Genomic DNA, 25,301 nt, shown 5'->3' with positions numbered 1-25,301 from the left:
GAGGGGCGGGGCCGGGCGGGGCCGCGAGCGCGCAGGCGCAGTGCGGCCTCGTCGCGCCGCTGCAGCCACCGCCGCCGCCGCCGCCGCCGCCGCCGCCGCCGCCGCCGCTGCCGCTGCGGCCGACACCCGCGCTGCACCACGGGCCCGAGACAGACTGGGCCGGGAAGAGCCGGAGACTGAGGAGGAGGCGGAGGCGGCGGCGGAGGCGGGGCGACTCCGGTGACCGGGAGCGCCGCAGACTGGTAGCTGCGGCGACTCCCCCCTTTGTGTCTGGTCTGCCCGGAGCCGCTGGAAGTGCTTCCCGGAGGGGCGCGGGGTGTCTCGCCGCCTTGCTGCCCACCCCCTCCCCAGCCACCTACATCCGCCCTCCCGCCGCCCCCCACCCTCGGCCCGCGACGCCCGAGCTCCGCCCGGAGCCTAGAGCTGCGGGAAAGCTAGGAGGCGGCGGCGGCGGCGGCGGCGGCGGCGGCGGCTTCCTCGGGAGGGGGGGTTGTGATTCGCTCAGAGGAGCCATTGACGGGAGAAGACAAGGCTTTCACAGTGGAATTTACCTCAGGCAAGATGGAGCGGCAGCAATAAAAAAGAGAAAGGAGCGCACCCGGGAGGGCTAGAAAGGGCAGCCTCCCGGCACCTCCCCTCCGCCCGCTGTCTCGGGGAGCTCGGGGCCCAGCCTGAGGACCCCTCCCCTCCCCCGCTTCCCACCGCCCCTCAGCCCTCCCGCCGGGACCTGCCGGACCCTCGTAGGATTGTTCCGCGAAGGCGTGAAGGCCGTGGGTTTGTCCATGGAGGCCAGAACCTTTTTCGATCCAGTCGAGGAAGAGGATTTGCTTTGCTCGAAATCGGAGTAAGGGAAGCACCGAAGCGAAACTTAAAAGGAATCTTGCTCTGCCGGAGCACAGGCGATGCGCCTCGGGCCGCCGGGCGCCGCCGCCGCCCGCCCGGTTTCGCCCTTCCCGGCAGTCGGGAACTTGTGCTGATCCTCGGCGCCCCTCGAATCCCCGCTCCCCACCCCTCGGCACCCTGGATATGTTTTCTCCCAGACCTGGATATTTTTTTGATATCGTGAAACTACGAGGGAAATAACTGCGGGGCTTTCTTCTTGTCTCCCTGCTTCTCCCCACAGACATGCCTTCACTTTGGGGGGCCGAGGCACCCTGTCCTGGGCGAATGAACACCCGCAGCCGCAAGGGAGAAAAATGAAGGAAATTTCGGCAGCGGAATGAAAGCTCTGCAGCTCGGTCCTCTCATCTGCCATTTGTCCTTTCAAACTGCATTGTAATACGGGCCGGATAAGTCCGACGAGAGCGAGGACTAGCCTCCCGGCCGCGTTTCTCCGCCCTCGTTCACTTTCCGTATTTCTTTTCTCTGCTCTCCTGCTTCTTGGCTGGCCCAGGGATGACTTCGTCGCTGCGGCGGCCCCGGCGGGTGCCCTCGCTGCTGTGGACCGTCCTGCTGGTCAGCGCTGCGGCCGGTGAGTAGCCCCGGGTGGCGCGTCCGGGCCACTTCTTCTGTGGTTGGCGGGGGAGGGAGCCTGCAGAGGCCGAGGCCTGCGCTCGCCCGTCGCGACGCGGCCGCCGATCGCCCGGTACCTGCGCGCCTTACCCGGTCCTTCCAGGGAGCTAACCTTTCACGTTGACGTGTAGTTTCGAATCCCCGCACCTCGTATTCCCCACCACCTCACCCCACCCGCGCCAGGGCGGGGGGGTGGTAAAGACACATTGGGTGTGGTATCTTAACATTTTTAGCTGTGAGGTAATGCAAGGATTAAAAATAACATTTTAATCACCAGTGAACACTGTCTATTATGAGATCTTTGGAAACAGACCTATAGATTTTTTTTCTAATATAAAGAAGCGGATTTGGCTTACAGTAAAAAGAACATCAACTGTAGAACGTATACTTGAACCTCATTTTTAGATGTAGATCACTCTTTGAGAATCCATGTTACTTTCATTATTCCAAAATGTTCCCGAATGAATTGAATAAATAAATGTTGAGGAAGGCAGAACTGTGAGATGCTTAGTATGCTGTATAATATTGTTAATTGTTATTATCGTTAGTATTATTTTGTTCCGAAGTATGTTAGTAATAATATTTTAATCTTTTCAATCTGGACAGTCGTATTTTATATGCTTTTGGAATTACTGCTGGGCTTAGAAGTATTTTTGGTAGCTTTTCACTTAGTCATCTGGCATCTATTGACTTTCCTGTCATTGAGACAACTTTGACCTCACATCAGACTTCTAGGAGATTTGAGTCCTGAAAGTTCTTTTGACATTTTACTGAAGCTTAAAGGGAAATGGTAGTCATCCTTTCCTTAGAATATTTTGATTTTAGTTCTCAGACACCTTAGGAAAAAACCTCGTTTCATTTGCAGTTGCTTTTCAAGCAGTCTTTTGGTGATTTGCTTTTAGAAATTTTGGGGAGTGAATCATACATATAATTCTTAAATTTGGTTTAGGATGGCCAAATATATTATACATCGAAAAATGAATAAAGGGCAACATAACAGCTTTCCAGTTATTTTTTCTTCATAAGTGTAATATTCACTTTCAGTAAATTTTTCATTGCAATGTTAGACACGGACAGTGTTTATTTCCATTTAAAAAGTCTGCATTGGGAAGATACTGAAACAGTTTTTGAACTTTCTTTTGTGCTTTAGATATTGTTGATTAATGTCTATTATGTTTGTGATAGTTGTGTTAACATAATTTGAACTTCTGAATTGAATGTATTTTGACACTGATATTTTAATATTCTTAATCATCACAATTCATTTTGGGGTAAAAGTGAATGATTTTTCTCTGGAGTTCTTTATATTCTGTTAGCTATCTAAGTTCTCTAGTAGTAAGCCATGTGGTCCCTGTAAAATATGAAGAGAGTAAAAGGCGTTAAGTTCAAGCAGTCATTCTAAGAGGAGAAATCTCAGAGCTTAGACTTGTTAGTGTTCTTTGTTATTCTTGACCTTTTTAGAGCATAGATTCTCATTTATTGTTGACAGGCTTATCATTTTGTGATCAGAACTAATAAAATAAGAGAAAGAACAATTGACTTAAAAATAAACTTGATATCTATTTGGTAAATAAAATATTAGAATAATGGCCCTTAAAAGGGATGGATTAAAGTAATCACTGTTTAAAAGTGATTTTAGCCATCTTTTTCTTTACTGTTACATAGCACCAGATGCCAAAATTTGTGAAATTGGATTTCAGAGCTGTAACAATAATAATAATAGTATTTATTGAGTGCTTGCTCTGCGCCAGCAACTGTCCTAATAGCTTTACATGTATTTTCTCATTTGATTCTCATGACAGTTCTTTACTCCAGGTTCAGTTATGTTCCTTTTATAGAGTGAGTGAAGTATAGAGAATTTAAATAACTCACCACACAGTCAGTAAATTGTGGAGCTAGAATTACAGTCTGTTCCCTTACCTATCACATTAATGATGACAACAACTTCTCACTCTAATTGGGAACATGAGAGAGTTAGTGTCTTCACCAGATTAGCCTTTGAAAAGAAGCAAGGACCCTTGACAGGATCTTGGTACAGCACTGGTTGAGCAAATATCATGGTTCTAAATGTGTAAGACTTTGCCTAATATTGGAGTGGCTAGAGCAGTTTCATTAAGTGCAAGGTGGCTAGAGAGGGCTTGTGTGAATTTGGGTTATATAGATACAGTGATGTAACTAGACATGTGCAAATGGTACAGCTGAACAGGAAAATAATACTGGGAGACTGATATCACATCTCTCTATGGGGTCGTGGATAATCCTCTATATCTTTTGAGTCCCTCTTTCTCACTTACTCTATTTAGTTCTTGGATTCCTTAATTCTAAGAACAGTTAGTATGCAAAAATTAGAATTTATAAAAAATATGTGCTTGTTTGGTTTATAAATGATTTCTTTTTTTTCCTTTTTTTTTTTTATGGTCTGGAACAGGGGCATGAAGCTGAACTTGTTCTTTTTTTTTTTTTTTTTTTTAAATATTTATTTATTTATTTAGGCTGCGCCGGGTCTTAGTTGCAGCACGTGAGATCTTCATGTGGCATGCGGGATCTAGTTCCCAGACCAGGCATCGAACCTGGGCCCCCTGCATTGGGAGCAGGGAGTCTTACCCACTGGACCACCAGGGAAGTCCCATGAATTCTTAATTTTAATAAAAGGATACAATATAATGTAATACTTATTTAAAGGTCAGCTTCTGTTTAAAAAAAATTTTTTTTGAAAAAAAAAAGTTGCCAAGCTTTTTATTTAGGTTGTAGTGGTTACAGATAACATATCTAATCCTATATCCTGCCCCACCATATGCTGCCCAATGAGCAGACTTAGCTACTCTTTTCCCTCCAGTCTTAGTTCTTGTGTTCATCCTTCTTGTCCTTCTTTGCCTGGGAGGCCAGGGAGCCCGTGGTATTTCGAATGGTCTCATTGGGATCCCTACCTGGAAGCTTCTCCAGGACACTGAAGGAATTCAGCGTGTCCTGCATCATGTCATAAACGTTTTTCTCCTTGGCTGGCTCACATGTGTCCATGGCTCAGTTGTCACCCATGTCAGCTGATTCTACCTAGTCAATGTCAGTTGATTCTTCCTGCATTTGAAATAATTCACTTGACTGGATTTCAGTTTTACATACATCTCTTCAGGAACACACACATTGTCTACAAAAGCTATCGTGGCATGTGGGTTGCTGTAGTGGTGGTATTGGTATTAGTGTGTGTGTGAAATGTGGGGAGAGATGTTTGTTCTAGCTTTCCTTCATTAAAGGCCAACTTTCTTTAACAGTGAAGGAGAAGTTGAATATTGGTCTCTGGTGGGTAAATTCTAGCTATAAAAGGTACAGAGTGAAGTCAGTTTAAATCAGTTAATTTTATAACTGGCCATATCACTTTTTTTTTTAACTGAAGTATAGTTGATTTACAATGTTGTGTTAGTTTTTGTTGTACAGCAAAGTGATTCAGTTATACATATATGCATTCTTTTTCATATTCTTTTCCATTATGGTTTATTACAGAATATTGAATATAGTTCCTGTGCTATACAGTAGGACCTTGTTGTTTATCTATTTTATATATAGTAATTTGTGTTTGCTAATCCCAAACTCCTAATTTATCCCTCCCCCACTGCCTTTCCTCTTTGGTAACCATAATTTTTCTATGAGTCTGTTTCTGTTTTGTAACAAAGTTCATTTGCATCCTATTTCATATTACACATGTAAGTGTTATCATATATTTGTCTTTCTTTTTCTGACTTACTTCAGTTAGTATGATAACCTCTAGGTCTATCCAAATTGCTGCAAGTGGTGTTATTTCATTCTTTTTTTAAAAATAAATTTATTTATTTATTTTTGGCTGCGTTGGGTCTTTGTTGCTGCGTGTGGGTTTTCTCTCTAGCTGCGGCGAGCGGGGGTGGGGGGGCTACTCGTTGCGGTGTGCGGGCTTCTCATTGCAGTGGCTTCTCTTTGTTGCAGAGCACAGGCTCTAGATGCATGGGCTTCAGTAGTTGTGGCATGTGGGCTCAGTAGTTGTGGCTCGCAGGTTCTAGAGCACAGGCTCAGTAGTTGTGGTGCACGGGCTTAGTTGCTCCACGGCATGTGGGATCTTCCTGGACCAGGGTTCAAACCCGTGTCCTCTGCATTGGCAGGTGGATCTTAACCACTGCGCCACCAGGGAAGTCCCCTCAAATAAATTCTCTTTACAGAAATTCTTTGTAAGGAACTGGTAGATGTAAGGTACAAGTTTTCTACTATGGCGTGCCTTTAAGAGTCTGTATGATATGCCAAGTTACATAGCAATAAGATGTTAGGGGAATTATTACCAGAAGAGCTAATGTAAGAGTTTACATACATACCTAGAGTCCCAGTGTCCAACACTGTCCATCAACCTTGCCTTGAGCATATTAAGTAACACTTAAACTTCATTACACATATTATCAAGCTATAATACAAAATTTGTGTAATCATTCTCACCTTAAAAGTGTTGACTGTGGACTTGATGGAAGAATTATGGAACATGATAAAGTATTGTGCCAGAGGTATTGGCCATAATAGTTTTAGATGGAGCTGGATGTTTGGGGGAATAGAAGGATCGTATGCACACATATCTCTTTCTGGCAATTCCTCATCTGTATCTGGAAGGCTAGATGCAGATGGCATTGAGAAATTTCAATTTGTTAATGCCAGAAGGTCTTCTCGTTTATCTTTCAAGACAGTTTTCCCTTAAAAATTTCAGTGTCAAAAATATACTTAATAATATACCTTCATTCTGTCCCAGCAATTTAAGTGCAAAATAGCGTGATTTAGAGCAAAACATGACTGAACAAAGGACATAGTGTGTCATTTACATATATGTATATATGTGTATGTATCCAATAATCCAAACCCCTAGTTCTTTCATTTAAATGAGGAAATAGTTGACTTTTCCCAACATTATTGATCTTTCTTCAGTCTTTGCCTTTGTAGACAAGAATAGTCTATGAACCAAGCTATATAATTGTAATAGACACTCTAGGCCAACCTTTTAGGGAAAGCTTTGTTTTTGTATTTTTGTTTTTCTTTGAAAAGTAAAGAGAAAATACTGTTAATCCCATAACTCCAACACTGTGTTTTATTTTGGTGTATTTACTTCTAACTTTTAAATAAAGGTATGTATATTTCTGTGTTGGTGTGATTGTATAATTTATTAATTATATTTCAGACTGTTTTTTGGGCCATGCCATGTGGCATGTGGGGTCTTAGTTCCCCAACCAGGGATCGAATCCGTGCCCCCTGCATTGGGAGTATGGAGTCTTAACCATTGGACCACCAGGGAAGTCTCTACATTTCAAACTTTTAAACATGGAATAATATGTCACAAACAGTAACTGTGTAATATTCCATTGAGTGTATTTGTTAGTATTTACTTGATTCCTGTTAGGAGTTGTTTAGCTTGTCTTGGTTTTCTTCTCTTGATAAAGAGTACCATATTGAATATTTTGTGCATATGTCCTTCTTGTGTTTTGGTTTATTTCTGTATTCTCATCTTGATCTATCAGCAGCATGACTCAGTTTGATCATTTTTTTTCCTCCTTGAAACACTTCCTTCATTTGTGTTCTAAGATACCACACTCTTGGTTTTCCTTCTGCCTCTCTATCTCCTTTGATAGTTCTTCCTTAGGTCCCTCACCTCTAAATGGTGTGTTGTCCCAGGACTCAGTCCTTGGTCCTTTTCTCTGTCTACACTTACTCCTTTGGTGATCTTATCCAGTTTCATGGCTTTAAAAATAACATCTAGAGGCTGAAAAGTTTCAAATTTATTTCCATCCTAAACTTCTTTCCTTGAATGAAATAAAGTTGCGTGTAGCCAGCTGAGTATTCTGCATCTCTACTTAGATGTCTGATAGTCATCAAAACTTAGCGTATCCAAAACTGAACTCCTGAGCTTCTTCTGTAGGCCTGTTCCTCCTGTAGTCTTACCCAACTCAGCAAATGGCAGTTCTGTCATTCTAGTTGTTGAGGCCCAAAATTGAATATATCCTGTCTCTTCATTTTTTTTTCTACACTCACATCCAGTCTGATAGAAAAAATTCTTGACTCTACCTTCAAAATATATCTAGTCTGACTGCTTGCTTACACCTCCACTGCTACCATGTTAATCTAAAAGCCATCTTCTCTCACTTGTAGCTTTTCAGTAACTTTTGTTTTCTCTAACACTTTTGCTTTATTACATTAACTTTTCAGTATAGTATCCTTAGTCACCCTTCTCAGACTTAAGTCAGATCATCACTTTTTTCTGTTTAAAACTCTCTGATGCCTCTCCATGTCACTCAGAATCACAATCAGAATCTCAGAAACTCACTCAATCACAAATCATTTTAAATATCCTACACAATCTGGCCCCTACTACTTGTGGCTGTATCTGCTGACCTCTGTCTTGTTCAACTTTTATTTGCTTTTAACTTTACAAAGAAGTAAAAATTCAGAAAATCAAATGTTTTAAAAGAGGTTAGGTTTAAGATACTTTATATATAATTTGATAGTGGCTACAGTTAGTGAGTAAATCTGTATTGGGGGAGTAAGGGAGGAGACATGAATATTTCTTAAGCCTTTACTATATCCACTGAATGCCTTACGTATTTACTGTGTTATCTCATTATCCTCTAAATAGACTGATCACTACTATTATTTTTTCCTTATTTTACAGATGAGTAAATGAAGTCTATTATACCTTCAAAGCAAAGCATTAATGTAATATATATAGTGTTAGCCTGCACGTATAAAATACTTGGAATACTTCAAGCATATGAAAATCTGGCATTTTAATCATTCAGGAATAATTGCCTAGACTGAACTACTTCTTAGTTATGATTTCTTATTTTGCTATAAATGACAGCAGATTATTTTCAGTTTTGGTTTGGAGTATAGCATTCAAATGTTGGTGGATAGTAAAAATTTTCATAGAAGATTCAAAGCTTAAGTTTTGGAAAGGAACACCAGTTAGATCAGAAGAGAGATGATGACATATTTAGTGGAGGATAAATTTTGTGTTTCCATCTGTTGTTAGTGATTAGAACCCCTAGGGGCCAGTCTAGTGTGAAGAGTAACTTTTTATATTTAGTTACTACCCAAAGGGCCATATCATGGTGACAAGAAAGGCAAGATTAAGAACAGTCAAATAATGTCAGAAAATGAATTTATTCATGTTACTTATGGAAACAGAGTTTTTTTTGTGGGAGATAACTTTTCTGGGATATTTAATTATTTTTTCCTTTTGCTAAACCAGTGTGTTAGCTTGATGAAATGTTATCAAGAATGTTAAACTAAATTTACTTTAGCCTTTATCACCAACTTTTTCCATTTATCCAGCACTTCTCTAGGAATCATTATTTTGTCAATTTACTTAGGTTTATGAGAAATTGTTTTGTTTTTTTTTGCGGTTCACAGGGCTTTCACTGCTGTGTGTGGCCTCTCCCGTTGCAGAGCACAGGCTCCGGACGTGCAGGCTCAGTGGCCATGGCTCACGGGCCTAGCCGCTCCGCGGCATGTGGAATCTTCCCGGACCGGGGCACAAACCCATGTCCCCTGCATCGGCAGGCGGACTCTCAACCACTGCGCCACCAGGGAAGCCCGAGAAATTCAGTTTTACTGATTCTTGCTAAGTCCTTTTAAGAGCAAGACAGTACTCTTGGATTTGTACTAAGTCAGATTTGTACACTAAGCGGCTAATAGGCTGCTACTACTTCTACTTCTACTACTAATAAGTAGTAGAAGTAGAAGACTCACTATTTAGTCTCATGGTCTCTCCCAACCTTTAGGAAATGTGATCTTTCCAAGTATCTACAAAAGGAATTTGGGAAACAGCACCAATAGTGACTGTAGGAAGTAGTAAGATAAACTTGTATTGACTTTGCTTTGTATTTTAAGACTTGTTTTTGCTTCTAGACTTTATTTCTTTACAAGAATCTTTGTTTTTTAGAATCCTAAAGTTGTAACACAGAATCATTAAAAAAATTTTTAGGTGACAATGAAGCATAGAAAATAAAAAGACCCATTCCCTCTTTACTTTTTCTATAATCCCATTCCCTAGATGTAACCATTGTTAGTAGTTTGGTGTTTAATCTTTCATACTTTCTTTTTGTATGTACTATAAATAAACATCTGGGTATAACTAGAGTTTTTTTTTTAGACAAAGGTAGAATCATTACGTACTATGTAATACACAGATTTTTGTGATTATTCATGCAGGATAGTTCTGGAAGTAAAATCATTTGTTGAAAGTTTGCACATTTTAAAATTTTGATATGAATTTTCAAATTTCCCCACAAAAGATTGTACTAGTTTTCATTTCCACCAGTAGTATATCAGAATTTCCATTTTCTTATACCTTTTCCAAATATTGTATAATATCAATGTTTTCAATTTTTGCCAAAGCAAAAGCATTGTATTTTGTTTCAGTTTGCAGTGCTTTAATTATTAGTGAAGCCAAGCTTCTTTTTGTATGCTTACTGGCCACTTGCATTTCTCTCAATTACCTGTTCAGGTATCAGATTAATTTTCCTAATGATTTGTTTCTTTTTTTTTTTTTTTTTTTTTGCGGTACGCGGGCCTCTCACTGTTGTGGTCTCTCCCGTTGCGGAGCGCAGGCTCAGCGGCCATGGGTCACGGGCCTAGCCGTTCTGCAGTATGTGGGATCTTCCCAGACCGGGGCACGAACCTGTGTCCCCTGCATTGGCACGCGGACTCTCAACCACTGAGCCACCAGGGAAGTGCTATGATTTGTTTCTTTTCCTTATTGGTTTGAAGGTGATATTAATATAAAAAAATGATTTTATGCAATTAGAATTGTTTGTCTTTTCCTTTTTGACGTCTGGGTTTTGTGTTACCTTAGAAAAGCCTTTATTCTGTCTTACAGTAGATGAGTCTATATGTTTGGTTTTTTTTAACGTATAGATAATTTAAACCACCTGGAACTATTCTTTGTGTTGTACATATATTAACTCAATAATAATAAGAAGGTAGATTCTCTTATGTATTATCCCCATTTACAGATGAGGAGTTTTAGGCACAGAAAAATTAAGAAACTTGCCCATGGCAACATAGCTAATAAGTGATAGAGGGGGAATATAGACACAGGCAGCTCATGCTCTAAACTGCTGCACTCTACTGCTTCTTATATAGGCAAATTGTCTTTTAATCACTAAATTCCAAGTAGAGAAAGTGTCCTTTTTGGGTAGTGAAAAGCATCATTTAGGGGCAGTTAATTTGGAATATATAAAATGTACTTCTGCTAACTTGTCATAATAGATTTTTTGCTTGTTATGGTAAATAGGTGACTAATATCAATTGCTTAAAATGCCTGAGCATTGGGACCCAGACATTTTAGCTCTCATTTAGAGCCTTACCTATTATTTTAATTTAAAAGTTTCTAAGAACCCTGGTTGTTTGGGTTTCTAACTTATAAAAGTTGAGGGAGCATCAAATAAGTAAATAATATGACTAATATCAATGGCTTAAAATGCCTGAGCATTTATATTCATTTAATGTATTCAGAACAAGTTTGAGTTAGAACCTGTTCTTTGCAGCTGGTGTGTGGAAATACATAGCACTAAGTGAAATACTTTTGTCATCCTAATTTTCCATTCTAGTGGTCATATTTCATAGGAGTAGTACAGATGTAGGAAAGAATAGTGGTAGCAAAAGGTAAAGGAACAGAGTTGGGGGTAGTCTGAGGGAGAAGGGAGAAAAAGTAATTTACTTAATTTCCTCTTTTATTGTCTGTGTTCTCCACCCAAACCGCTGCAGCTTGGTCTGGCCTTATTGCCCTTGCCTTTTATCTCTGTATTGGTGTACGCTAGAAAGCAGCATACCATTCTTTGTGTAAGCTCTTCTAGGTTTGTGAATTCAGACATTTTTAAACAGTAGCTTTGATACTGGAAAGTTTGAGAGCTATTACTTAAAGCAAAGAATTATATGTGAAAAGAAAACTCTGAACAATTAAATGACAATATCAGAAGGAAGTTAATACAGTCAGAAGTACTAAAATTACTGTGGGTTGCATTTATCATCCTGTCACTTAAGTGAACTGAGTCCTGAAATCTTTTCAGCCCATTTTACTTATTTAGGTCACTTATTATAGAATTTGTTGTTTAAAAGATAACATCTAGCTAAGGTGTTTGGAGAGAGATTCCTGTGAGATTCAACTGAATCACGTCCTCAGTAATTATCTTGAGAATTGTGTTGGAGAAGAAGTGAACTTCTGTAGCTAATGAATATTTCATTATTGTTTAAAAGAACCTGTTGTATAAAAGATTTACCAAAAAAATGTGACATAAATAAAGTAATACTTGGGACCTCCCTGGTGGTCCAGTGGTTGGGACTCTGTGCTCCCACTGCAGGGGGCGCTGGTTCAAACCCTGTTTGGGAAACTAACATGCCACGAGGCACGGCCAAAAAGGAAAAAAAAAGTAATACTTAAATACGAAGAATTATAGTAGATGCTACTGAGAGTAGCAACGTAAAATAGCTATTGTTTAATAACCATATTGTCCCTCTTTATGAGTGCCAATTGTGTGTCAAGTACAATGCAGAGTGTTTTTAGCATGTTTTTCTCTATCAAAATAGCTGAAAGGTAGATATTTTTCCTATTTTAGAATTAAGGAAGCAGATAAACAGAGATTAAGTGCTTTGTTTGATGGTATATACTCCTAATAATAACTTATTACTTTTTAAAAAATAAATAAATTTATTTATTTATTTATGGCTGCGTTGGGTCTTTGTTGCTGTGCGCGGTCTTTCTCTAGTTGTGGCGAGCGGGGGCTACCCTTCATTGTGGTGCACGAGCTTCTCATTGCGGTGGCTTCTCCCGTTGCAGAGCACGGGCTCTAGGTGCACAGGCTTCAGTAGTTGTGGCTCGCGGGGTCTAGAGCAAAGTCTCAGTAGTTGCTCCGCGGCATATGGGATCTTCCTGGACCAGAGCCCGAACCCGTGTCCCCTGCATTGGCAGGCGGATTCCCAACCTCTGCGCCACCAGGGAAACCCACTTATTACTTATTGAGTTATTTACTGAATACCTCCTTATGGCAGGCATGCTAAGTTTTTAACTTTATTTCACAGAATCCTTATCCTTTATTTTATAGAATCCTTGTATCAGCTTTGCTGAAATAGATATTTTTTTCATAGATAAGGAAACAGTTGCACAGAGTTTAAATATATCACCCAAAGCCTTCCACTTAGAAAATGGCAGAACTGGAATTCAAGCCAAGGTTTTCATGATTTCTGAAAGTCTCTGCTCTTAACCATATTTCCTCTCAAGACTTTTTCATTTTTAAGAGAGAATTGATCACACTGAGCTGCCTTTCAACTTTGAAATTCTGTGGATTGTTCTCCGTAAAATAATAAAATTAGGATAGATTATCTTCACACTAGTTGTGTAATAAAAGGTATTCATTGAATATGAATACGCCAACTGTGTTAGGGTATGGAAGAAGTATGGATCACTGTCCCAGTATTGACAGACTTACCCTATTATAGGAGAAGAGCATAAATACAATGGTGTATGCTCAACTACTGGCTGGGTTAAAAAATCCAAATTTGAAGTAAGGTATACAGAATGCATATAGGCAGTAACAAGAAGGATAGTAATAATTTGGGCAGTGGATAAGTCATTGTGGCTGGAAAGGCATGGCATAGAGCTCACAATTCCTTTGTGGTTGGGCTAAGGGAATTCGTCTTATAAAGGAGGTGCTCTTTAGAAGAGCAGCCAGGTGGCCAAGGCACAGTGACCAAATGTATGGTAAACATAGGTGTGAGCCAACTGTAAGGAGCAGGGACAGAGGCTGAGGAGGCCCAGTCAAGTGGGCTACACTGTACAAAAAACAGGAGGGGAAGATTCAGCAGCCTGAGTAGTCCTCTCTCATTCCTGTGGCCACTGAATTTTATATTTGGTTGACGGTCATCCTACTGAGCCCATGGTGGTGGGGTGGTGATGAAGGCTGAGGTTATTTGGGGCATATATATTCTGTCTTATTTAAGATTGGCTTAAGTGCTGTACTGAGCTCTGAAGACTTGAGATCTGGCTAATAATGGTTTATAATCCTTTGTGGGGAAAGTGTTGTGAGGGGAGTATAGATGATTAAGGAGGTAGCGATCAAAGTAGCAATCCAGAAGAGAGAGACACATGTAAGAGCTCACTGATACTGCTTAGGCTTGCATTTCCCAGCCACATTACTCCTACTACTTTCATTCTTTTAAAAAATTAATTAATTTTTGGCTGTGTTGGGTCATTGTTGCTGCGTGCGGGCTTCCTCTAGTTGCGGCAAGTGGGGGCTACCCTTCATTGTGGTGCGTGGGCTTCTCATTGCAGTGGCTCCTCTTGTTGCGGAGCACAGGCTCTAGGTGTGTGGGCTTCAGTAGTTGTGGCGCACAGGCTTAGTTGCTCCGTGGCATGTGGGATCTTCCTGGGCCAGGGCTCGAACCCATGTCCCCTGCGTTGGCAGGCAGATTCTTAACCGCTGTGTCACCAGGGAAGCCCTACTTTCATTCTTGACAGTTGGAGTTTTTGGGGTGTCTAGCTACGTTTGCTTTGTTTGACGACGAAATTTAAATCAGGTAAGAGGAAACATTTAAAATGAAAAGCAAGTAGTAAAAGAAAGCAGAGGCTGTCATAAAGAGATATAGGGGGCTTCCCTGGTGGCACAGTGCTTGAGGGTCCGCCTCCCAGTGCAGGGGACACGGGTTTGAGCCCTGGTCTGGGAAGATCCCACATGCCACGGAGTAACTAAACCCGTGTGCCACAATTACTGAGCCTCCGCTCTAGAGCCCACGAGCCAGAACTACTGAAGCCCGTGTGCCTAGAGCCTGTGCTCCGCAACAAGAGAAGCCACCGCAATGAGAAGCCTGCGCACTGCAACGAAGAGTAGCCCACGCTCACTGCAACTAGAGAAAGCCCGTGTGCAGCAACGAAGACCCAATGCAGCCAAAAATAAATAAAATAAATAAATTTATTTAAAAAAAAAAGAGGGCTTCCCTGGTGGCGCAGTGGTTGAGAGTCCGCCTGCCGATGGAGGGGACACGGGTTCGTGCCCCGGTCCGGGAGGATCCCACATGCCGCGGAGCGGCTGGGTTCGTGAGCCATGGCCGCTGAGCCTGCGCGTCCGGAGCCTGTGCTCCGCAACGGGGGAGGCCACAGCAGTAAGGGGCCCGCTTACCGCAAAAATATAAAAAAAATAAATAAATAAAAAAAAAAGAGAGGGCTTCCCTGGTGGCGCAGTGGTTGAGAGTCCGCCTGCCGATGCGGGGGACACGGGTTCGTGCCCTGGTCTGGGAGGATCCCACGTGCCGTGGAGCGGCTGGGCCTGTGAGCCGTGGCCGCTGAGCCTGTGCGCCCGGAGCCTGTGCTCCGCGACGGGAGGGGCCACAACAGTGAGAGGCCCGCATACCACAAAAAAAAAAAAAAAAAAAGAGATATAGGAAAAGAAGCCCCATTTTAACCCTTAGGTAATGTATTATATGATATATATTAAATAATTCATCAGAGGTATTGTATACTTGATTTTGTTTTGCTTTTTAATAGATTCAATATATTTCCTTGATAGGAGTGCCTTATAGTTTTCTTGAGCAAGAAAGTTTTATTGATACTTTAAATCTTTAGTATACTAAGGGTGGGAGTGTTAATGAGTAACATGTCCCCTAAAAAATACCATGTTTCACTAAACCTAAGAACATTTGATCTATAATTTTGTTTTAGCAGGTTACAGTAGTAAAGAGAAAATGATTCTCTGGTTTCAATGTTTTATGATGACATTTCTATAGAGAAAAGTATTGATAATTTAAATTCAAAATGCATATTGCATCTTTAGAGATTTTCTTTACATTGTTTTTGGGGAAATGATTCATTCATCTCTTTTATAATTACGTGTGAAAAAAACCTGGCTACTAAAATAAAAGGGCTATATGTGAAGCAAATTATATGCTGTAATGCCTCTTATGTTGCCAAGTACACTTAACGAATGAGGCAGGGAGGCCATTTAGCCATCGAGGGAGGCAACTCAGCCTAGTGCTTTTCTATAGGGCAACTGTTAAAATAAGTTTAAAGACATCATAAGTTTAAGGAGAAGCCAAGTTTGTAACACTCCTGAAATGAGCCAAGATAAAATATTCATCTGCTGATTTTTGAATATTCTTACGGTTTTCTCATGTCTTCTGGCATTTGAACACTGTTTAGTAGTGTTGAAAGGAGATGTTGAACAAAATATGCAGGAGACCTTACATTCTGTAATCTAGCTTATACATGTTGTATTTATGAAGATTAGGTTAGGTTAAGAGAATATCATAGTATCTTGTAACCATGAACAAGGCATCTGGATTTCTGCCTCTAATGGCACTTACTTGTTGAGAAGACAGATCATAAATAAGTAGTAAATACATAAATGCACAAGATAGAGATTATGATAAATGTCACGGGGTTAAGGTGTTAGAGGGTTAAGGTGGTCAGTGGAGCCTTCCTTACAAGGTGACATCTGAAGAATTAAAATGAGGCAGATTTGTGAATAATTGCAGGAAGAGGAACAGAAAGCACAAAGGCTGGAAGGTGGGAAAGAGCTTGGTATTTTACAGGATCAAAAAGGAGACTGGTGTGGCCTGTAGTAGGGAGATAGATGCATGACAAGGGGTTAGATAGGCAAGCAGGAGCCAAATCTTGCGGGGCCTTTTAGGCCATGGTAGAAAGATGAAGAGTTTAAATTTTAGTTTAGGAAAATGGGGAATGCTGTTGACAGATTTTAAACAGAGTAAATTCATTATCTAATTTTCATTTTTCGGTGGTGACTTTGGCTTGTATGTGGAGAAGGATTAGAGAGGAGCCAAGGAGAAATAGGAAGCCTGGTTAGGCATTTGTGGTAGTCAAGATGGACAAGGGAGGTGGCAGGTTGGATTTTTCTCCCTGGTACTGTCAAATAACATTTTGGTATCATTACACACCTCCTTCTGTGATATACTGTTTTTTAAATAGCAAGGACTATTTCTTGGGTTTAGAATGTACAGTTGAATTAGTTTTAAAAATCTGTTTCCTTCAAATGTTTATTTTAGAGATCTGTTATTTAATATTTTCAGTAAGCGCTACAAATATGTATTAGTATTATCTGTATTTTTCATTTATTGGAAAAAAATGTAAACATGGGAAGTATTTTGCCTCAAAATAATTCAAAGAATAGGGCTAGAGTCCATCTCCCTGGACTCCCTTTATGATGCAGAGAATACAGACTATAAGAATAATTCCTGGTCATACGGCCCTTGTAGATCAGGACTTTCCTGTTTGTCCTGTTCTTAAAAAGATTATTGCAATGTTTGAAGACTTGGGTCATATCTCATTTGTATTCTCATTTAAAGTACATGTAATCTTTCTTTTCCCACATAGGCACATATTCAGTATTTCACTTTGAGATTTTTGTTGTTTTTTGTTCATATTCTTCTTTCCCCCCCATTATCACAAGGAAGTGCTTATTCATATATCCTGAATAGTTTTTGGCCAGGGTAACTGTTTTTCATTCTTGGTTACTTTCAAATAATATTAGAGGCTGCTAGTTTTCATACTTGGACTCCAGAATAAAGTTGGCATGACTGCAGTCTCTAATGTCTCATCAATTTTTTCCTAAACTGACCTTAAATTATGAGCAATAACAGAGTTTGACCAATGATTTTTTTTTTTTTGTAGTAGAGTGAAAACTCCATAAGGCAACATAATAATTGGGGGCAGAATTAGGGTAGAATTTAAATGGGATAAAGATTTTACAGCTAACTGCCAGAAGACCTGATATAACTGGCAGAATCTATTTTCCTAATCTGATACTTCAGCAGCAGAAGTTTTACAGTTAACTATTTTAATTTGTAGATATTAAAATACAATATCTGGGTAGTATTTCATTGTATATATGTACTATATCTTCTTTATCCATTTATCTGTTGATGGACACTTAGGTTGCTTCTGTGTCTTGGCAATTGTAAGTAATGCTGCTATGATATTGGGGTTCATGTGTCTTTTTGAATTAGTGTTTTTGTTTTTTTCAGATATATACTGAGGAATGGAATTGCTGGATCATATGACAGTTCTATTTTTAGTGTTTTTTTTTTTTTTTCTTCTCGCATCACACTTTATTGGAGTACAGCTTGGTTATTTTTAGTGTTTTGAGAAACCTCCTTACTGTTTTCCACAGTGACTGTACCAATTTACATTCCCAACAGCAGTGTACGAGGGTTTCCTTTTCTCCACATCCTCCCTAACATTTGTTGGTTGTGTTCATTCTGACAGGTGTGAGGTGATACCTCATTGTAGTCTTGATTTGCATTTCCCCGATAATTAGCGATTTTGAGCATCTTTTCCTGTACCTTTTGGCCATCTCTATTTCCTTCTGGGAAACATGTCTGTTCACATTTTCCACCCTTTTTCTTTTTTTTTTTGGCTGTGTTGGGTCTTTGTTGTTGTGCGTGGGCTTTCTCTAGTTGCGGCGAGCGGGGGCTACTCTTTGTTGCGGTGCGTGGTCTTTTCATTGTGGTGACTTCTCTTGTTGTGGAGCATGGACTCTAGGCATGCGGGCTTCAGTAGTTGTGGCTTGCGGTCTTTAGAGCACAAGCTCAGTAGTTGTGGCGCACGGGCTTAGTTGCTCTGCGGCATGTGGGATCTTCCTGGGCCAGGGCTCGAACCCGTGTCCCCTGCATTGGCAGGAGGATTCTCAACCACTGTGCCACCAGGGAAGCCCTCTGCTCATTTTTTAATGACAGAGGGTCTTTTTTTTTTTTGGTACTGAGTTGTATGAGCTGTTTATATATTTTGGATATTAATCTCTTATTGGTCATATTATTTGCAAATATTTTCTCCCATTCAGTAGGTTCTTTTTGTTTTGTCAGTGGTTTCCTTTGCTGTGAAAAAGCTTTTAAGTTTAATTAGGTACCATTTGTTGAATTTTGCTTTTATTTTCTTTGCTTTAGGAGACAGATCTAAAAAAGTATTGTTATGATTTATATCAAACAGTGTTTTGCCAATTTTTTTCTCAGAGCTTTATGGTTTCCTGTCTTACATTTAGGTCTTTAATCCATTTTGAGTTTATTTTTGTAAATTGTGTTAAAGACTGTTCTAATTTCATTCTTTTACATGTAGCTGTCCATTTTTCCCAGCACCATTTATTGAAGAGACTGTCCTTTTCCCATTGTATATTTTTACCTCCTTTGTTGTAGATTAATTGGCCATAAGTGCATGGGTTTATTTCTGGGCTCTCTATCCTGTTCCATTGATCTCTGTGTCTGTTTGTGTCAGTATCATACTGTTTTGATTATTGTAGCTTTGTAGTATAGTCTGAAATCAGGGATCATGATTCCCTCAGCTCTGTTCTTCTTTCTCAAGATTGTTTTGGCTTGTCCAGTCTCTATGAACTTTTCTCTTTTGAACCTATTTGTATTACAATAATAGTATTTATGTTAAAGATGGGATTTTTATTTTTTATTTGGCTGTGTTGTGTCTTTGTTGCTGCATGTGGGCTTTCTCTAGTTGCGTTGAGTGGGGGCTACTCTTTGTTGCAGTGTGCAGGTTTCTCATTGTGGTGGCTTCTCTTGTTGAGGAACACAGGCTCTAGGCATGCAGGCGTCAGTAGTTGTGGCGCGCAGGCTCAGTAGTTGTGGCTCGCTGGCTCTAGAGTGCAGGCTCAGTAGTTGTGGTGCACAGGCTCAGTTGCTCCATGGCATTTTTTTTTTTTTTGGCTGTGTTAGATCTTTATTGGTGTCTGCGGGATTTCTCTAGTTGTGGTGAGTAGGGGCTACTCTTCGTTGTGATGTGCAGGTGTCTCATTGCGGTGGCTTCTCTTATTGTGGAGCACGGGCTCTAGGCATGCGGGCTTCAGTAGTTGTGGCTTGCGGTCTCTAGAGCACAAGCTCAGTAGTTGTGGTGCATGGGCTTAGCTGCTCTGTGTCATGTGGGATTTTCCCAGACCGGGGATCGAACCTGTGTCCCCTGCATTGGCAGGTGGATTCTTTTTTTTTTTTTTGGCAGGTGGATTCTTAACCACTGAGCCACTGGGGAAGCCCTGGGCAGGCAGATTCTTAACCATTGAGCCACCAGGGAAGTCCCTGCCTCATTACTGTTATGTTAACTTTTATTACTTGGTTAAGGTGATATCTGCCAGAGAAAGTTACTATTTTCCCTTTCGTAATCTCCTTTGTAATTAAAAAGCAACTTGTGAAGAGACATTTGAGACTATGTGAATAGCCTTTTTCCTCAACAGACTAGTTTCAGCATTTATTGATGATTCTTGAGAAAGTGATTTTTTCCTAAACCTAATATTTCTTCTACATTTATTGTCATTCTACCATAAGGAAGAACTTTCCTTTCTCCTTATTTATTTTATTCATTTGTTTATGTCAATGTGGACTGGTGGGTTTTCATTTTAGTCAGTGGATTTAGTTATGCATTTCTGGAGTGATGAAGGAGACCTGCTTTTTAGGTTCTTATTAAATGTGTGTGATGTTCTCTTAACTGTGTTAAGCCTCAGTTCCTAAGGTGTTATAATTTAATTCAGTTAAAGATGTGAAAATGCTAGTTGAATGTTAATTATTATAGGTTTACAATCTCGTATGAAATTTTGAAAATAAAAACTGAGTATCAAAACTGTTTTGTTAGCTTGCAGCATACTCATTTGGTGGCAAAACAAATTTGACTAGCTATAAAAATATTTACAATTTTATCTAAGTGTAAATTTTCATACTTTTTGCTGAAGAAATACTGATAGATTTAATTACTGGGAGCTTCCACAGACTCTGCAGGGAATGTTGTGTAAAACATGGTATAGGGCTTCCCTGGTGGTGCAGTGGTTGAGAATCCGCCTGCCAGTGCAGGGGACACGGGTTCGAGCCCTGGTCTGGGAAGAGCCCACATTCCGTGGAGCAACTAAGCCTGTGCGCCACAGCTACGCAGCCTGCACTCTAGAGCCTGTGAGTCACAACTAGTGAGCCTGCACTCTAGAGCCCGCAAGCCACAACTACTGAAGCCCGCGCACCTAGAGCCCATGCTTAACAACAAGAGAAGCCACCGCAATGAGAAGCCCGCACACCACAACAAAGAGTAGCTCCCGCTCGCCGCAACTAGAGAGAGCCCAGGCACAGCAACGAAGACCCAACGCAGGCAAAAATAAATAAATATATTTATTTTAAAAAACCCCAGGGCTTCCCTGGTGGCGCAGTGGTTGAGAGTCCGCCTGCCGATGCAGGGGCCACGGGTTCGTGCCCCAGTCTGGGAAGATCCCACGTGCCGCGGAGCGGCTGGGCCTGTGAGCCATGGCCATTGGACCTGCGTGTCTGGAGCCTGTGCTCCGCAACGGGAGAGGCTCCAACAGTGAGAGGCCCTCGTACCGCAAAAAAACCTCCAACAACCCCCCCCCCCCCAAAACATGGCATATGCAACTTTGTAAAACCTGGAAAAATTCAGAATTTAAAGCACATTTGGCTTTAAATATTTCATACAAAGGCTTGAGGACCTATATATAATACTATAGAGGCTCTATTTATTTGTGAGTATACTTTGAAATTACCAACTAATTTAGTTGGAAAAATTGATGCTGATAGTTATAATAGTGTTTAGTAACCATGACTCACAGTTAGAATAGTCCTATCAGCATTTGCATAAAGAGTAAAGAATAAGGAGAAAACCCAGCACTTTCTTGGCTATCAGGTATTTTCTCGTGCTATTTTATATACAGTTAGGGAGATCAGATTCCCTTGTGAGTTTTTTTCATTCTTAACTGCTGAGCTGGCTGCTTTTCCTAAGGTATTCCTAATGTTCTTTCTACTCTCTGCCTACTTAGGCAGGTTGAAAGGATACTTTATGCAGCTATAGAATATAGAATATCCTGCCGTTCCTCAACTGCCCAGTGACTTTAGCTAATGTTTAATGTAGTGTTCTATGACTGCAGAATTAGATTCCTGTTAAATGATATAAAGACAGATTTTAACTGTTCCTTTACTGAAAACTGAGTTCTTTTTAGAGTACTAACAGGAAGTGGTCTTACATTTTAGTAGAATATAATAATAATAACATACTTTGCTGTCTTTCCATGGTTTATGAACATAATGGTTATACTGTATGTAACGAGAATTTTAAAGTTTGTTTTTATAACAAACGGTGCTTATGTTCAGGTCTCAAATTAGCTGAATAGTGCATAGTTTTAAGTCTTTAGCTTTATCACTAGAAATTCTCTTAATTTAGCTATTATTCGTGAAACTTATTTTTGATTAGTTTTTTGTTCTATTATTCATGTAAATCAATTCAAACTTTTTAATTTAAATTAATTCAACTTCTATAATCTCTAATTCTAATACTGAATTTTCAACTCTCCTAAATTATGCTTGATTTAGATAAAATAGTTTTAAACTAGTAACTTAAAAAAGTAAAAGTAGTTCAAAATAATACATGCCATAACCAAAAAATTGGAAGTTATATGAAAGGGCATACAATGAAATGAACATTTTATAACATTCTTATTATCTAAGCCAGGCAAAGGTTGGTAGCTTTCTTTCAGTTACATGTCACTCAGCCTGTCGAGTATGCAGATGTCTTTTGTTCGCTTGCCACCCACTCGAAGTAGTGAGTGAAGGGGAACTAGTGAAGATTGCCAACAGTACCTCACATCTCATCTCCCCCATTAGATAATCATAAAGTTGGAATGCATGTGGTGGCATTCAACTTTATGATTGGAACATGGTTCTAAAAGTGAATTAGAGAGTTTTGTTTTTATCAGTTGTAGATGTTTTTTTACTATAGTGGGTACAAATTTTCCTGGTAGCTGATTCAGTTACAGTGTACTAAGAATTTTGTAGAAGCATTTCAAGGGAAAGTTATTCTGAAATGAGAGTAGATAGAAGTGATTTTGTTTTGTTAATGAATTTTGGAGATATCTTTCAGTAAGGCCACTTCAAGTTTTTACTTCAAGTGTTGCATGCCAGCGAAAATGGCTTCATCTTCTATATAGGTTGCTAATCCTTAAAATATATATGTATTTTGTCAGTGTTTTCATTGGTGTAAGTCAATAAGTTGATAAATCTTCATTATGTAACATTTTAAGTTGATGAGAAGTATTTTAAGAGTTTTATTTTTAAAGCAAAAAGGTAAGCCAAATGTTAATCTTTAACACATATAGTGGTACAAAAATTTGTTGAAGTGCCAGATTAAGGAATCATGTAGCAGCAACCAACGAGTCTCAACATATTAATTAACCCAGCTTCTTAACGAATAAATATAATTTAGTTTTTGTTGCTGAATGATTTCAAGATTACATTTTTCTTTTAGGATTGTTAGTAATTACGATGCAGTAAAATGTTAGAAATTAGAGTGGTTGCTTAAAATGAACATGCAGCAGAAAGGATTCAACAGTGCTTTTTTATAAAGAGCTCTGTTGTTAGCACAATTTTGCCTGTGGTTCCTCTCTTTTAGGTTAAGTCTGTAATGCCTAAAAGTTGCCAGGACTTCATTAAGCTAATGTTGGATTACAGCCAGACATTTAGTTGGTTGAGACCCCAGCCTTCTCTGAGACTCAAGAGGAGCGAGTGGGAAAGGGAATGAGGTGGGAATGGGAGGTAGAAGAGACTTTTACACAGTAATTTATGTATTTATTGTGTCAGATGGGTTTAGCAGACTTTTAGAATTAATTTAAGTCTTTAAAGCCTCAAATAAGGACCCCTGGAGAGTCCTTAAGACCCTTTCAGAGGATCTGCAAGGTCAAACATATTTTCTTCGTAATTCTAGGGTGTTATTTGCTTTTTTCACTATGTTGATATTTGCACTGATTGTGTAAAAGCAATTCTGGGTAAAAGTGCTGACTCCTTAGCACAACTCAAGGTGGTGGCACCAAACTGTACCTAGTTATCATTGTAATCTTCACTGAGAACTTGCAGTTAAAAAAACCCAAAACAAACAAAAAAAACCCTACTCAGTTTCACGTAATATCTCTTAGTTGAAGCAATAAAAATTAATTTTATTAAATCTAGTCCTTTGAATAAAGGAATTTTAAATTATTTTTCTAATCGTCTTTTTAATATTTTGTGTGGCAAAATGGGAAGCACAAGTATTTCTACTGCTTACCAAAGTGTGATGATATGTACTTGGATCCAGTTCTTCTAAAAGGTAATGAATGCTCTTATCTCACCAGTTAAAGGTGATGGGAGTCCTAGAACATTATAAACCCTCAATCCAATGATCTTTCGCTTAGGCCAATGATTCTTTCCTTTGCATTGAAAGTCATGTATTCCTGTAAGAATCTGATGAAATCTGTGTACTCTCTCTGAACACACCATGACCCACATATATGTACTCACACACTCACAAGGGTCACATAAGCACACGCTCACTCAAAGTTGTAAACAATTTAAGAGTTCTTGATTGGTCTCCTGGAGCATATTCATGGATTTCTAGTTAAAACTCTGTTTTGGGTTAAATTTTGTCCCACACAAATTTATACCTTGAAGTCCTAACCCCCTTTATCTAAGAATGTGACCTTTTTTGGAAATACAGTTAATGCAGGTGTAATTAGTTAAGATGAGGTCATATTAGGGTAAGGCCAAGCTGTAATCCGATATCACTAGTGTCCTTATAAAAAGGGGAAATTTGGACACAGACATGCACATGGGGGAGCACCACGTGAAGATGAAGGTAGAGATCTGTAAGTCAAGGAATACTAAAGATTGCCAGGAAATTACCAGAAGCTAAGAGAGGCGTGGAGCAGATTTTCCCAAATAGTCCTCAGAAGGAACCAACTCTGCTGACATCTTGATTTCAGAATTCTAACTTCCAGAACTGAGAGATAATACATTTCTGTTGTTTAAGCCACCCAGTTTGTGGTACTTTTGTTTCAGTAGCCCTAGCAAATTAATACAGACTTCCTGGCCTGGGTTGTAGTTTCATAGTACCTTTTGAATACTGGCCAGAGTAGTTTCCATAGGGAACCATGCTCTAGCTTTAGGATATCTTATATTGTACTTTATCGATACTTTTTCAATATCAGAAAATTTAAAACTTCTTTCTGCTTATGGAAAATTAAAGGTGGAATATAAAATAGTGATTCAGTTTTGTTTAGTAAACTGTTTTCAGTTAATTCACTATGGTGTATTGGGCAGAGAAGGACACTGGAGCCAAAAGGTCTAGATTTGAATTCTTACTGTATGAACTTTGTAAGTCATTTAACTTTTCTAGACCTCAATTTTATTCTTTTAAAATGAGAAGTTGAACTTGAACTTGAGCCCTTTCTAACTCTAAACGATACCGACTCCTATCTGACTTGATGAATTTGGATAGTATTTTTATTTTTAATAAATTTATTATTATTTTTTGGCTGTGTTAGGTCTTTGTTGCTGCGCGTGGGCTTCCTCTAGTTGCAGTGAGTGGGGGCTACTCTTCAGTGTGGTGCGTGGGCTTCTCATTGTGGTGGCTTCTTGTTTCAGAGCAAGGGCTCTAGGCGCATGGGCTTCAGTAGTTGTGGCACGCAGGCTCAGTAGTTGTGACTTGCGGGCTCTAGAGCGCAGGCTCAGTAGTTGTGGTGCATGGGCCTAGTTGCTCTGCAGCATGTGGAATCTTCCCGGACCGGAGCTTCAACCCATGCCCCCTGCGTTGGCAAGAGGATTCTTAACCACTGTGCCACCAGGGAAGTCCTGGATAGTATTTTAACTTTAAATTGACCTGATGTGTTTTAATGTTTCTGTTATTGTATAGTTAGGCATATATTTCATAGAGTTGCTTGTAGGAATATATTTTGTAGAACTTGACTTCTGGTTAAAATTTTTACTTTAAATAGTACTAATAG

At 39.8% G+C, this 25,301-nt stretch overlaps 1 protein-coding gene across 1 annotated transcript in view; it reads left to right on the top strand.

Moving 5' to 3' along the window:
• The first annotated feature begins 253 nt into the window (after window positions 1-253).
• The window catches only part of BMPR2 (bone morphogenetic protein receptor type 2), a 194,935-nt gene continuing 169,887 nt past the window's right edge, over window positions 254-25,301 (top strand). The window contains exon 1 of the mRNA XM_032636912.1: window positions 254-1,471. Within this exon, the coding sequence (XP_032492803.1) occupies window positions 1,396-1,471 (76 nt within the window). The 5' untranslated portion in view covers window positions 254-1,395. The remainder of the gene's footprint in view (window positions 1,472-25,301) is intronic.

The sequence above is a fragment of the Phocoena sinus genome, chromosome 7 (assembly GCF_008692025.1).
Source record: "Phocoena sinus isolate mPhoSin1 chromosome 7, mPhoSin1.pri, whole genome shotgun sequence".
NCBI classification, from domain to species: Eukaryota; Metazoa; Chordata; class Mammalia; order Artiodactyla; family Phocoenidae; genus Phocoena; species Phocoena sinus.
Note: the sequence above shows the minus strand (reverse complement) of the source record. Positions and strands in the feature narration are given on the sequence as shown.